Genomic DNA, 12,930 nt, shown 5'->3' on the forward strand with positions numbered 1-12,930 from the left:
TCTCAGTATATAAAATTAAGGAGAAGTGGGAGGCATCCACATAGAAATGACCAATGAAACTGTGTTTGTGGGAAGATGTAGAGAAGAGAGGCAATGAATATGAATGTGTGAATGCAGCTATATTAGGATTCTTGAAGTCTTTGAAGGTCAAGAAGAGCCAGTGAAAGTAGATTAGGATAGCTAAAATGAAGTAATTCGGAGACTCAATAGAAAACATAAGAATAAATTTTTTCGAGTAAACAATAAAAAGTGCACAAAGTACTCTGTCCCAGAATACTTCAGTTAACCACCTCTCAGCAACCTATATCACAAAAGGTTGGCTTCTGAGGCGCTCTCTACCTCTTTTTGAACAATGGTGATTGCACTGTCATTTTTACTCCCTAACAACATTATTAGAATACTTACAGTGCAATCAGTTTAAAACAGAGATGTTTAAAATAAGACTTTGGATGGCACAAGTAAATGTAGATATGTAGACATACATTGAAGCAAAATGCGGGTGGGGGAGTGGGGAAAGACTGGTCTTTGAGAAATTTAGGCTTCCAATAACCTTGAATCCGAATTATTCCCTGGGTCCGTTTATAATGAGACAGAATGAATCTATACTTGCAATTCTTCTGTCCCTCATACTTATTTTCATTCATACTTCGTGTCCTTCACAAACCGTGCTGAGTGCCCTGCACAGCATAGAAACACGTTTCCCTAACCAGTAGGCTCTTTCAAGTGCACTCCTCGATTTGATTTTAATAGCCTCCTTAGAACCCTTTAAATTACTGCTTTAGATTAATGATACATCCGGTCTCTGCACCGAATACATTATTTTAAAGGCAATGTTTGATTTTAAAACTGAAGAGGGGGTCCCTGGCCTCCCAACGTCTCCCTCGTCTTGCTCGAGACCCGAGTGTCCTTTGTGAAAATTGTATTTTCGGTACAGTACATTTAGATGTTTTTTCCAAGAAAGACTTCCACTTTTTTTTCTCCACCTAGCCTGGAACATGTTCTGGATACTTTCAGTCGACGACACAGAAGCTCTCCAGCTAGGGAGTGGACGCCCTCGTCAACCTTCGCAAGCAATTCTCAGTTCCCACTTCTATTCGGAAGGGAGGGCCCCTCCCTCCCCTCTCCTCAGCGCCCCCCCGCCCCAGCCTTCTCCTGACCCCCTGCGGTCTACCTCCCCGCATCGCCGACCGGCGCTGCGGGGAGCCTCCCGGGGCGGCGGCGACGGGGGAGTGGAGGGGGCCGCGGAGCCGAGCGGCCAGGATGGGCGGACACAATGCGCCGCGCCGAGGTGGGCGGGGGACCGCAAGAAGCCCACCGAGGAGGCGGGGACGCGGAGCCGGGGTCCCCGGGAGCGCCGCCGTGCCGGGGGGTGGGGAGGGAGGAGGGGACCCGGGGCGGCGTGCGTGGACCTTGTCCGCACGCTCCCGCCGCCTCCGCCACGGTCCCCAGGTCGCTCCCCGCCTCTCCCCACCCCCCGAGGGCCGTTGGTACAGTCCCGCCGACTCCGAGAGCTTAAAAAGGGCCGGGCCGCCGGACCCAGCCGACTCGATCCTGATTTGTGCGCGCGGCGACTTCTACCGCGAGCCCGGATCCGCCACGCTGCTGGGGGACCTGGGGGTGCCTCTTGATATCTTGGTGGGGGGCTCTTTAGCTGTGGCGCTCGAGAGTCTGGGGGTTGTGTGTGTGTGTGTGTGTGTGTGCGCCCGCGCGCGCAGCTGTGCAGCCAGCAGCTGAGGTCCCTCGCCCCCAGCTCCCCCGCGCTCAGCCCAGCAGAGAGCCGCGCGCGCCGCCAGCCCCGCGAGGGATGGAGCAGACCGAGGTGCTCAAGCCGCGGACCCTGGAGGATCTGATCCGCATCCTGCACCAGCTCTTCGCCGGCGAGGAGGTCAACGTGGAGGAGGTGCAGGCAGTCCTGGAAGCCTACGAGAGCGACCCCGCCGAGTGGGCGGCGTACGCCAAGTTCGACCAGTACCGGTGAGCGCGCCCTAGCCCCGGCCCCGAGAGCTCGGGCGCAGGTCTCCGACGCCCCGCGGCGCCCACCCTCCGGCCGCTCGCCAGCCTTTTTCCCGCACCCCCGCGCTGCGCCTTCTCGCCCTCGAGCCGCAGGGCTGGCGCTCGGCGCTTTGGCCCAAAGGCGGAGCATCCCGGCCTGGCCGGAGACTGCGGAAGGCTCCGGGCGCGGAGGCCACTGCACCGCTGCAAGGTGTTTTGTCCTCTTCTCGCCGGTCCACCCGGACGCTTCCAAACCTCCGCTCCTTCTCTCGGCTTCGGGAGCTGTGCTCTTCCCTCCGGCTTGCTCGCTCGCCTCGGGCGCGGCGGTGCGGGGAGACCCCCCCGCCCCCCGCGGTGGCCCCACGCGCTTGGGCTTTCCCCGGCCCGCCGCCCCTGGGGGACGGAGCGTGCTCCCTGGAGAGAACTCCATCAGCCATCCCGAGAAAGGGGTGGCGGTGGAGGACACAGTCCCCCGAGCCAGTTCTCCATCAGTCGGTCGCCCGCGGCCGGGCACCTGCCAACAGGCATTTTTGCCACGATAAAATAGCTGCTTTCAGCTCATGCTGACCCTCCCAGACCCATTTAACTTGCCGGGCTGTGGGGTTATTTCCACCCACTCTCAGGGTTGTGAATTCAAGGAGTGCTTCCCTTTCAGCCCCCAGGCAATATGCTTTCTCAAATCCTTAGTTCTGAGGCTCTGGAATGTAAATGGGAGACCGCTGCTTCCCAGATGTGCTGGAGTGAGATGGTCCTTTGCAGCTCTGGCTTCAATGAATCTCTCTACCAGTCCTCTAGCACCGGAAGTAAAACCTGATCCCCCCCTGAAGGGTGAGGGTTTTCTGTTCTGAAGGGCAGCTAGCGATTCAGTCTTTATGGCTGGTTGGGCTGAGGGTAGGCAGAGGAAAATACTTGAAAGATAAGAATAAGCAGAGATTGTTTTCCTTGGGAGCAGTTCCTTTTAGTCACCCTACCTAAATATAGGTAAGTGTGTTTGTCGGCAAGGGCTGTTTCCTCTGTATTTTAGGATTTGAAATACAACAGCGAAGCCTGCTTAAGATCCCATTTTCCACTTGTACGTGGCTCCAGGAAATTCCTTTGGTTCCTATCCTTCTGTGGCTACCAGTAAAGCTAGCAGAGTTCACTTTTTAATTTTGCGGCTAGCTCCAAGTGAGGGCTTATTCTGGGCCAGGTACTCTTCCAGGCAGTTTAATACACCATATTAACTCATTTATCTCATGACACCTCTGTGAGATAGGTACAATTCTTATCCAGCTGTTTTACAGATGAGGAATGGTAGGCAATAAAAAGGTTGGATTACCTGCACTGGGTCAGACTTCTATCAGGTAGCAGCCCTGAGAGTCAAATTAGCATCATTATTCCGAGTCCTCACTCCAAACAACCACTAACCTTCCAGCTGATGCGTGGCACCATGAGTTTGCCCTCAGCCTAGATAGATCATTGACCAAGTGAAATTCACCAACCACGGTAGGCTGGAAGGGCTCTGAATCTTTAGAACAATGGCATTTCCAGGGGCTTTCAGTTCCTCTTGATTGATAAGCTCTGAGTCACTTGAAATGCAAGCATTTGTGTTGATCTATGCACAGGCATCCGGAAGTGCAACTAAAATAATGATGCAGTCCTGGGTGGGCAGCTGGGGCAGTGTGGAGGGAGAGATGTAGGACAGTGCAAATCATTTTGATAGTATTTTTTTTGCATGGCATAGGTGTCCAGCACTGCAAAGGACTCTGATCTCTGACCTTGGGAAAGCCAGTGCAGACAAACCAAGACAGAATGTTCTAGTGTGAGCCAGATGGTAACGTCTCTGGAAATAGCTCCAGAGAGGCAAGGGGGGTGACCGCAAGACTGGTAGAGGGAGAAAAAGAGTATCCTGACACCAAAAGTGGAGTTTATTGGGAATTAAAGGCTGTGTGCACAGCCCCTTGCGAGGTCATCAAGGGCTACCAAGTAAGGATGACTGACATCTAAAAAGCACTTACTAATCACCTTTCTCTCCGTGCTCCCGCTCTGCCAGCACCTGGCCTCCTGCCTGGGGAGGAAAAGGGAGGAAGGGGCATTCAGGACATAAATGAACAGATGACTGTGTGATCAAACACTCCCCCAAATATGGGAGAAAGATTCCTTGTCTTAAAAAATCTAAGTGAATGTCATGATTTATATCAAACTTTGCTAATTAGATGGTGTGGATGGTACCTTTTCGACCAAGAGAAACTTTAAAAGTGGGTTTTGGTTTTTGTTTTACTGATGGTGTGCTTGTGGTCCTTTCGATTTGGGATTTTTTGTGGCCAGTTACTGGTTTCTCCTGGAAAAGGTTTAGAGTGTTATTTACTTCCCTATGGAGTGTCCTTTGTTGTATACTTAAGTCAATCCCCACCCTATTTGTGGAGGAATTTTCCATTATGAGTGCTTTTGAATGTGGTTTGTGTCTGGGTTATAGCAAATACTAAGGAGAATTCTAGAAACAGCTATTTAATGAAACCTTGTTTCTTACGTTCTGGTTTAGCTACAGGGAGGAAGAAAAAAAAAAAAAAAACAATAGCAACATTCTTGCCTAGAACGGTAATGTACTTTGTAAATACCTCTGTAAGAAACTTATTCTTTTTATCAGTTTGAGGCTGTCACGAGGAGAATCAAGGAATTTGCTTTTTTTCCCCCGTTACCTTTTTTGTGCCATTAATTAAAACAGAGCAGTTACAAACGTGGTGATACAAAATACAAAAATGTCCAAAATGACCTGAAAAAATGACTTGTTTTCATTTGTGCTGGATTTTTCTAATTAGAAAACCACATTTAAAGTTGTTTAGAGGTAGAAATGTTCACTTTTGTAAGTGAGCCATACTTTGTGACACACTTCTTTTTCCCAATGCATATTTCATCAACCAGATTCAAACTTCTGAATACCTTCCTTTCAGGTATACTCGAAATCTTGTGGATGAAGGAAATGGAAAATTCAACCTAATGATTCTGTGTTGGGGTGAAGGACATGGCAGGTAATACAGTTAATTCATTTGCAGATGCTTAGTCGATGATCTAGTCCAGCCTAAGAAAAGGCCAGTACCAGAATGGCTACAGGTCTTGGGAGCATTAACAGATTTCATGTTACAGTTATTTGTTCAAAATGTCCCAACAGAAATTCTCATGGGAATTAACATCAGGGGTTTAGGCATACACCATGTATATCAAAACCAGCCCCCCAAATGAGTAGTAAATCGAAGGAGGTAGTAACCAGTTTAACTTAATCTCTCTCTCTCTGTGTGTCTCCTGTAGAGTTAAATGTATACGGAATTTTGCTAAAACTTGACCTTTGTGGTGCTTTGAAGTCTGTAAACAGTTACGGGACCAAAGACCAAAGGGTCCACATTTAGACCCAGAAGAGCAATTCACAAATTCAGAAAATTTCTTGCTACTTCAAGTCGTTTACTGTCTTTGCCTTTTTTTACTTTCTTTTTAGTTTTTTTATGTAGAGGGCAAGGCAGCTTAAACTAATACCATTTCTTTGAAACTTGGTTCCTTAATTTGTCCCTAGTTCATACACTTGTGAGTATTGTTATCTCTGTAAACAGATCCTTCTCGGGCTTTTGAGAATGGTAAAAACAATACTGGCAGACCCGTTTTTGATGGGAGAGAGGAGACCTGAATTTATGAGATTTGGGGGGAGTTAGGTCTATAGAGGATTTTACTCATACAGAATGGCATTGTTTTCATTCATTCTCTCAATATTTTTTGAAAGCAGATTATGTCAAGAGTAGGACTAGGCTCTGTGGGTTTAGGAAATGAGTTCTTATGGTTTTATGCATTCAACATAGAAGATAAATGCTAATAACATACAGGTTCATACCTTTTATTAGCCTAAGGTTACATGAATAAATATTTTCTGCAAATCCAATATACTTCCATTCTCCCTCCATTGTTGGGAGTTAATCACAGGTGGGGTACTCTAAATCTACAAAATATTAACATGATGGCAGTAAAACGTCTGGGTGTTAACACACATACACATACCTTTTGTCCCCCAAAGGCAGGAGAAAAGAGAAAAGGCCTGGGGGGCAAAAAAACCCATTATAAAGTGATCTTACAAGTGTGATGCAGTTATGAGAGATGATTATCTTTATCCTTTCTCAAATTTCTCTGAGGTTTTATAATCGAGTTGTAGCCCAGCTTAATTGAGTTCTTGAAAGCTGTGTCTTGCAGAAGATAAAAGGTTGCTGGTTTTGTCTTTCTGTTATCAAAGTAGTCATACAACCCGGTTTTTAAAAACGCACTGTTCTATACTTCGGTCGTGCATCAGCATTGCACCCCGTATATGCACTGATACGGAAGACATAGTATGTTACGTGTTGCCCTGAACGCTGTTAATTACAAATCGATGACATTTACAAAGCCAGCTGAAATGGTTTGTGACCCGTCCTCTCGACAGTATGCAGCAGGAATCAGCTCTGGGCAGAGTGTTACGCGGCTCTGGGTGCTGCTGGGCCATCCACTGAGTCCGTTGTCTTTTTGTGTCTATGTGTAGCAGTATCCATGACCACACCGACTCCCACTGCTTTCTGAAGATGCTGCAGGGAAATCTAAAGGAGACCTTATTTGCCTGGCCTGACAAAAAATCCAACGAGATGATCAAGAAGTCTGAAAGAATCTTGAGAGAAAACCAGTGTGCCTACATCAACGGTAACTAACATCGAATACCTTTTTCTAAGGGCAAGTGGGAAAAGCCTTGAACTCCCTTCTGAAATACTGCTTACTTGCCCACGTCCAGCAGACTTTGGTTCATGGAGTCATGGTTTCAGATACTTGGAAAATGATCTAAAAGCAGTAGGTTTTGGTTTTTTTAAGCTTTGCATCTGAGTTAGAATCACTTTATTCAAAATACGTGCAGTAGATGCACTGAAAAGTCATTTCCTGCCAAGTCTGAGGACAGTTAGCATCGAATATGAATTTACAAAAGTAGATTCTTTTATTTTTATTTTTGTTAAAGATTTTATTTTTGAGTGATCTCTACACTCAACATGGGGCTCAAACCCACAACCCTGAGGTCAAGAGTTGCACGCTCTGTGGCCTGAGCCAGCCAGGCACCCCAAAAGTAGATTCTCTTAATAAGGGAGTGAGGCCAGGTTGGAAATATTAGTCTTTGTGTTAGAAAATGTAAGGAAATGTTCTGGAAATGATTAAGAATGCTGGCTAGTCCCTGTTTTTATAAAATACATACAGCATACTTAAAAGCATGTTCTCAAGGGAATCTTTGTAGAGCACATTATTTACCAATGATTTATAGATCTCTACCAAGAATTCATTCTTTCTCCTAAATGTGATCTGGGAGAGCCAGATGCTTTTCAGAAGAGGCTGTGATTAACATCTGTATTTCTAAAGGAGATAGTAACTTTCCAAAAAGCCTGTTAAAGGTGGTGGGAGATCATTTTTGATTCCCATTTATAGATGACATTGCCAACATACAGGAACAATAAATAACTCGTCTGAGGTCACTCAGCTTTTAAGTGCCCGTCAGGATTTGAACTCAAGCCATTTGATTCCAAAGCCCATACTCTTAATTGGGATGCCATCCCATTGATGTAAAATAAAATATTACAGAGATTTTTTTCTGGCCATGCAACTTTTTTCTTGTATCTTAAAGTCCCATATTAGTTTTGACACTTGGCCTGAATTTGTTCATTAGTTTAAGAATGTAAGCCACTTGCAAAGGTCAGTTAGTATGGGAAATTTTCTCCCCCATTCACAAAACACAAAGGGGTCCATTTCTTATGTGGCGGGAAGCTTTTATCTGAGGGTTGGTATATATAAGACATACCAAATCTCCTGGAACAATTTTGTTGCCTGTATTCCTCCCAGTGAAGCCAAAAAGCCTTTCAGAATAATTGCTTTCAGCTAGAGTCCCAGAGTCTTTGTGAAACTAGATTAGGTCTTAAAGAGGAGGTAAGCTTTTTTTCAAGGGTCTTCAGTGCAAAACCTATAGGAGCCAAGCAGGTAAGGTAAGTGAGTCATACAGGCCAAGAATAGGGCTGTGGGTCTTGGTGTGGGCAGGCCACGCTGTCTAAGGGGGACAGTGATGGCCACTCAGTTCCAGCCACATGGTTCAAATTCCTTTTCCACCAAAGTGGGAAATTCTGATTTTTCTGGGAAATTTTGCCAGTCAGTAAAATATTGGGTGGGAAAAGCTGAATTTCTGTAGACGAATTGCCCATAAGATGAAAAGCCTCGAGAGTTCAACTCTTGATTTTTACCGATGCGGGAGGGGTGCAGATGGGTACTGATGGTGGGAAGGGTGTTTCGAGTACAGGGAAGAATGTGAGGGAAGGGAAGTCACAATCATTACAAAGAATGAAAAGTTCCGGAATGGTCTTGCTAGAGACAAGGGAGAATGGGCTTGGGCAGGAGTAGGAAGAGAGTAGAGTGAGATGAGGGCCTGGGGCCTCCAAAACCAGCTGAAAGTAAGAGCTTGCTCTGGTCAGTAGAGTTTTATTGGGAGTATCTTGATGGATTCCGTAGCAGTGTGCAACACGGGGTGGAGAAAAAAGAAAGTTGAGACAAGGAGACCAAATTACATAAAGGCAAATGGTAGACATGCCTAAAACAAACTGGCATCTGTAAGTATCACCAAGAAAGGTCCAAGGTTATCGTGAGAGATGGTACACCACGGGCATAAGGAAAGGAGGCAAAGACGGATGGATGGACGGATGAATGGATGGATGGACGGGTGGGTGGATGGATGGATGGATGCTGGGATTATTAACTGTAGATACCAGACAAGAGTTTCAGGGGCTTCTCTGAAGGACGATGACTAGGTTTTGTGGGGTCTGTGCCTGCAGGATTGTGCGGCAGGCATTGGGCAGTGTATGCGCTTGCAACTGGAGAAACCAATAATTTGTGTAAGGGTGGCCATCTCTTAAGAATGTAGAACTTAGGTTCAAAATTGTGCTTAAGCCGGTCTATTATGAGCAGTAAGCTATAGAACCAAAAAGTCTGCTTATCCGAGAATTACGTCCCATTTTGGGAAATGAGGAAAACGGCTAAAGATCCCAGAAGTTGTGAGTTGTTGGAAGGTGGTCTAACTATAGCTGGGATAGAACCTCAGTCTTCACCTTCTAGGCTTTGCTTTTGTCTTATACGAGCTCATGGAGCCAGATCATAAAGTATAAATCATAATTTGGTGCCTACCTTAACTACACTAATTAACACTGAATTCCTTCCTTGATTACACCTCAAACTCTCTCCTAACGAGAAATTTTTTCTCAACATATTTTTGAGTATTTTCTCTTTCCTCTCTTCCCTCCCTCCCCTCCTTCCTTCCTTCCTTCCTTCCTTTCCCCCAGGGCCCTTAGACTTACTTCAATGTGAATTGATCAGTCTCTCAGCCAGGGCTCATCTGCCATCCTGGGGTCCCCTCACATCATGCAGGCTTTCCCTGTGCTCCTTCCCATTACTGATCCCCTTTTTTCCTGATCGCTTGTCTGCTTCCTTCTTGGTTTGTGCTCTTATTTTGGTGGAAGATATCTTCATTGGCTCTATGAGAAAGAAAGGGTTCATGGAAAGTAAGTTTTTGAGACCTCATATATCTAAAAATCTCTATTCCACCCTCGCAACTTGATTGATAAGTTAGCCTGATATGGAATTAGGGCCTAGGATCTTCTCTCAGAACTATGAAGGTAATCCCTTGACTTTTCGTTTCCAGTCTGTCTTCTTTTTGAAAGCCTGGTGCCATTCTGATTCTTGAATCTTTCTGTGTAATTATTTTTTCTTTCTAGAAACTTCGGAATGTTCTCTTTTGGTATCTTTTCCTATCCCCAGTATTACAGTCCTGTACCTTGATTCATGACGCTCATTCATTGTGTTGGGTAGTCTGTGGGTTCTTTCATTCTGGAAATCTGTGTCCTTCTAGTCAAGAAAATATTCTCAAGTTATTTCTTTGGGGTTTTGTTTGGTTTTGGTGTTTTGGTTCTGTTTCTGAACCTCTTATTGCTCAGTTATGAAACCTCCTGAACTAGCCGTCTGATTTTTTTTTCTTTCCTATTTTCTCTTTTTATTCCTCTGTTCTTTGAGTCTTTTCTAGCTTCCTCAGTTTTTCTTCCAACCTTTCTATTCAGGTTTTTGTTTCAGCTATTTCTTTTTGTTTCTGAAAGCTCCTTTTGTTCTCTGGTCCTTTTTGTGGTATTGAGCTTCTCTCTCTGAGGATATTAATCATAAAAATTTTTTTAAGTCTCCTGAGCAGTGTCTATTTCAAGGGTCTGCATTTTGGTGGGGGCGGGGGGTGCTCTGCACCCTGTCTTTACTACTAGAGGCCTTGCTCAGTTGTCTCGTGGCCTTGGCTGTATGCTAATATTTGAAACTGGGGACAAAAAAAAAGTTAACTGGTAGCTCTGAACACATGGATGTTGTGTGTCAACTAGACTTCCCTCCAGGATAATCTGGCAGACATTTCTCCTTGAGGAACAACCAGTAGCGATATCTTGAAGAGCTTTGTTCTAGAGCCGATCAGATCCCCTGAGAAGGTGCTTCCCATCTCCTGTCAGGCTGGGGAGGAGGGTGGAGGGGTGGTGGGGTGGGGGGGAATCCTGTCTGGCAGCATTCTGGCAGCTAGGTGGGGAAGAAAGCAGGGATTGTACCATTCAGTAGGTAAATGATCACTTACGTCACCTGGTAACGTCACCTGTTTTTCACCTGGTATCCACCGGTCCTGAGTTCATGTGTTAGACTCTTTCTAGAGTATAGATCTCAGACTTGTACTCAGGGGAATGAGGGAGAGAAGTGGTAAAAGGGATCTGAGCCTCTACTTAATAGGCTTGCAACCAGTTCTTGGATTTTTCGCCCCATCTTCATCCTCATTTCCAGAAGCTGCCATCCCTGAGCTGTTGATATGTAGATACAGATATGATATCAAGATGGAAGTCAGGTTAATTTTGGGCTCTCCTCACAGGGAGCTAAGGATTGAGCTTTCTGTCCTTGGCAAAGCCATTCATCTACTTTCAAGCTCTCAAACTTTTATGCTTTCATTGATGTTTTCTATTTTCCCATTGGTGTTGGGTTTTTTTTTTTTTTTTTTGGCCTTTGTGGGTTGATGCCTTTTTAAAATTGTTCTAATACAATTGTAGGGGGGTTTCGGGAAAGAGTAAAGGACACATTGCTTACGATCTTTAACTGGAAAGTCCCTTCGAAGTGACTGCTTGTCTGTATCAGATTGATTTATGATCTCACGTGGTTGGCAAAACTTTAACCGGCACCTGTCAGTCATCTCAGCTCCTTTATCCACTTCTCCTTCTTGGGTATCATGTAGATTCCATTGGCTTACATCGAGTAGAGAACATTAGCCACACGGAACCCGCCGTGAGCCTTCACTTGTACAGCCCACCGTTTGATACGTGCCATGCCTTTGATCAAAGAACAGGACATAAAAACAAAGTCACCATGACATTCCATAGCAAATTTGGAATCAGGACTCCATTTGTAAGTAGAAGTTCTCTCTCCTGGGATTAAGTGCTTTGTGGGTCGGCAACGTGACCCTGTATGCATTGATTTTTCTTTTTTGTCCCAGATACTATTCGAATGTCTCGCGGTAAGTATTCTTGAAGTGAAGAATGAGATGAACTTTAATGTGGGGGAGGGGACCCTTATATCCTAAGTCTTTTCTTTAATTTGGGAGAGGTTATTTTCCACTTATATTTTTTTAAAAACATAAATTAGATGCAAAGAATTATGTGTGGCGAAACTTAAAAGTGTATGCTCTTTCCTAAAGAAAATGTTCCTTCACTTCTTAGAGAAATAAGAATAAAAACTATTATTTGATGTTCACTGCTTCTGCTGTGACTTAATGTTCACAGGCCTATGAACTAGGACAACACAAATCACTCGCATAGTTAACCTTCCCAAAGTCAAGGCCCTATTCTGATGATATAAATACATTCACCTGTTTTGAGTGCCAGGCTGCTTTTTCTTGGAGCAGTGCTATTGTTTAGGCCACAAATCCGTGAGAGTAGACTCTGGTAATGTGTTCTCCTGGAGGAGTAAGTGTTTCCTCCTGAAAATAATTAGGCAGCCAACAGTGATTGGGTATGAACAGTCTTCTCCCGCTGGTGAAATACATTGGCCATTCAGGGGAACGGTCTGGAATTCATAACGAGAATGTCCAGAAATAGACAATGCCTGAAAACCAGTACTGGAAACTATCCTCACAAATCTTAAGAAAGTACCACCTCGGAGGGAAGCGAGGGCAGAATTTTCTCAAGTGATTGCCCAGCCTCGTTGTCTGCATTCCAATCCCCAAGAGATAGTCTTATCACAGGAACAAAACAACAGGGCTTCCCGGCCAAAGCCAAGTTTTCATACATGGCTAGAAAAGCAAGGACTCCTTAGGAACCAGCTGAAAGTTCTTGTGTAAAGATTCTTACACAACTTTCTTTGTCTCTTATAGACAGCTTCAGGATCCCTGGAGAACAACTAAGGAGCACCAAATCCTCTAAGGTTTTAGCTTAAGGTCTGCTAAAAGTTTTGCCCTGGACAGGGATGCCTCCAGCAGCTGCTGTCCATAATACACTTTACGAAGCCAATACTTAGATCTCCCGCAAGGCAGATGCTAATTGTCAAGCACTGAGCAAGCAGATAGTACTCCAAGCTACTGCAGAAGAAAAATCACACACTAAAGGAAAAACGGGCTCGTAATTTTAAAGGCCAATTCAAGTGCTCTCCTGGTTTTATCCTCTGAATTCAGTGGAACTGTATGGGGGGAATGTCAATGAATGTCAACAATTCAATGAAGATTTTTAGAGCTTCTGGAAACCCTTTGGTCTCTGAATTGTAATTAGCAATAAATAAAAACAAGAAACCACAGACATCAGATGCTTGCCTTGTTACTTGGAGGACTAAATGTAGGTGTCTTTCGTATCCTTTGTATGTTCTTAATATTTGCAGAGAATT

The 12,930-nt window shown here is 45.0% G+C and overlaps 1 protein-coding gene across 1 annotated transcript; it reads left to right on the forward strand.

Moving 5' to 3' along the window:
- Positions 1 to 1,269: 1,269 nt before the first annotated feature.
- CDO1 (cysteine dioxygenase type 1) lies at positions 1,270 to 12,645 on the forward strand. The gene is made up of 5 exons (XM_032425355.1): positions 1,270 to 1,974; positions 4,923 to 5,000; positions 6,524 to 6,678; positions 11,294 to 11,463; positions 12,428 to 12,645. The coding sequence occupies exons 1-5, from the start codon at positions 1,805 to 1,807 to the stop codon at positions 12,455 to 12,457; spliced, it is 603 nt and encodes a 200-aa protein (XP_032281246.1). The 5' UTR covers positions 1,270 to 1,804; the 3' UTR covers positions 12,458 to 12,645.
- Positions 12,646 to 12,930: the final 285 nt, after the last annotated feature.

This window comes from Phoca vitulina, unplaced genomic scaffold (genome assembly GCF_004348235.1).
Source record: "Phoca vitulina isolate PV1807 unplaced genomic scaffold, GSC_HSeal_1.0 scaffold32, whole genome shotgun sequence".
NCBI lineage: Eukaryota > Metazoa > Chordata > Mammalia > Carnivora > Phocidae > Phoca > Phoca vitulina.

Bases quoted from the DNA above. Each gene is read 5' to 3' on its own strand.
- CDO1 (XM_032425355.1), top strand. From the start codon at position 1,805: ATGGAGCAGACCGAGGTGCTCAAGCCGCGGACCCTGGAGGATCTGATC. The intron at 1,975-4,922 runs GTGAGCGCGCCC...CCTTCCTTTCAG, and splicing joins GCCAAGTTCGACCAGTACCG to GTATACTCGAAATCTTGTGG. The intron at 5,001-6,523 runs GTAATACAGTTA...GTCTATGTGTAG, and splicing joins TGGGGTGAAGGACATGGCAG to CAGTATCCATGACCACACCG.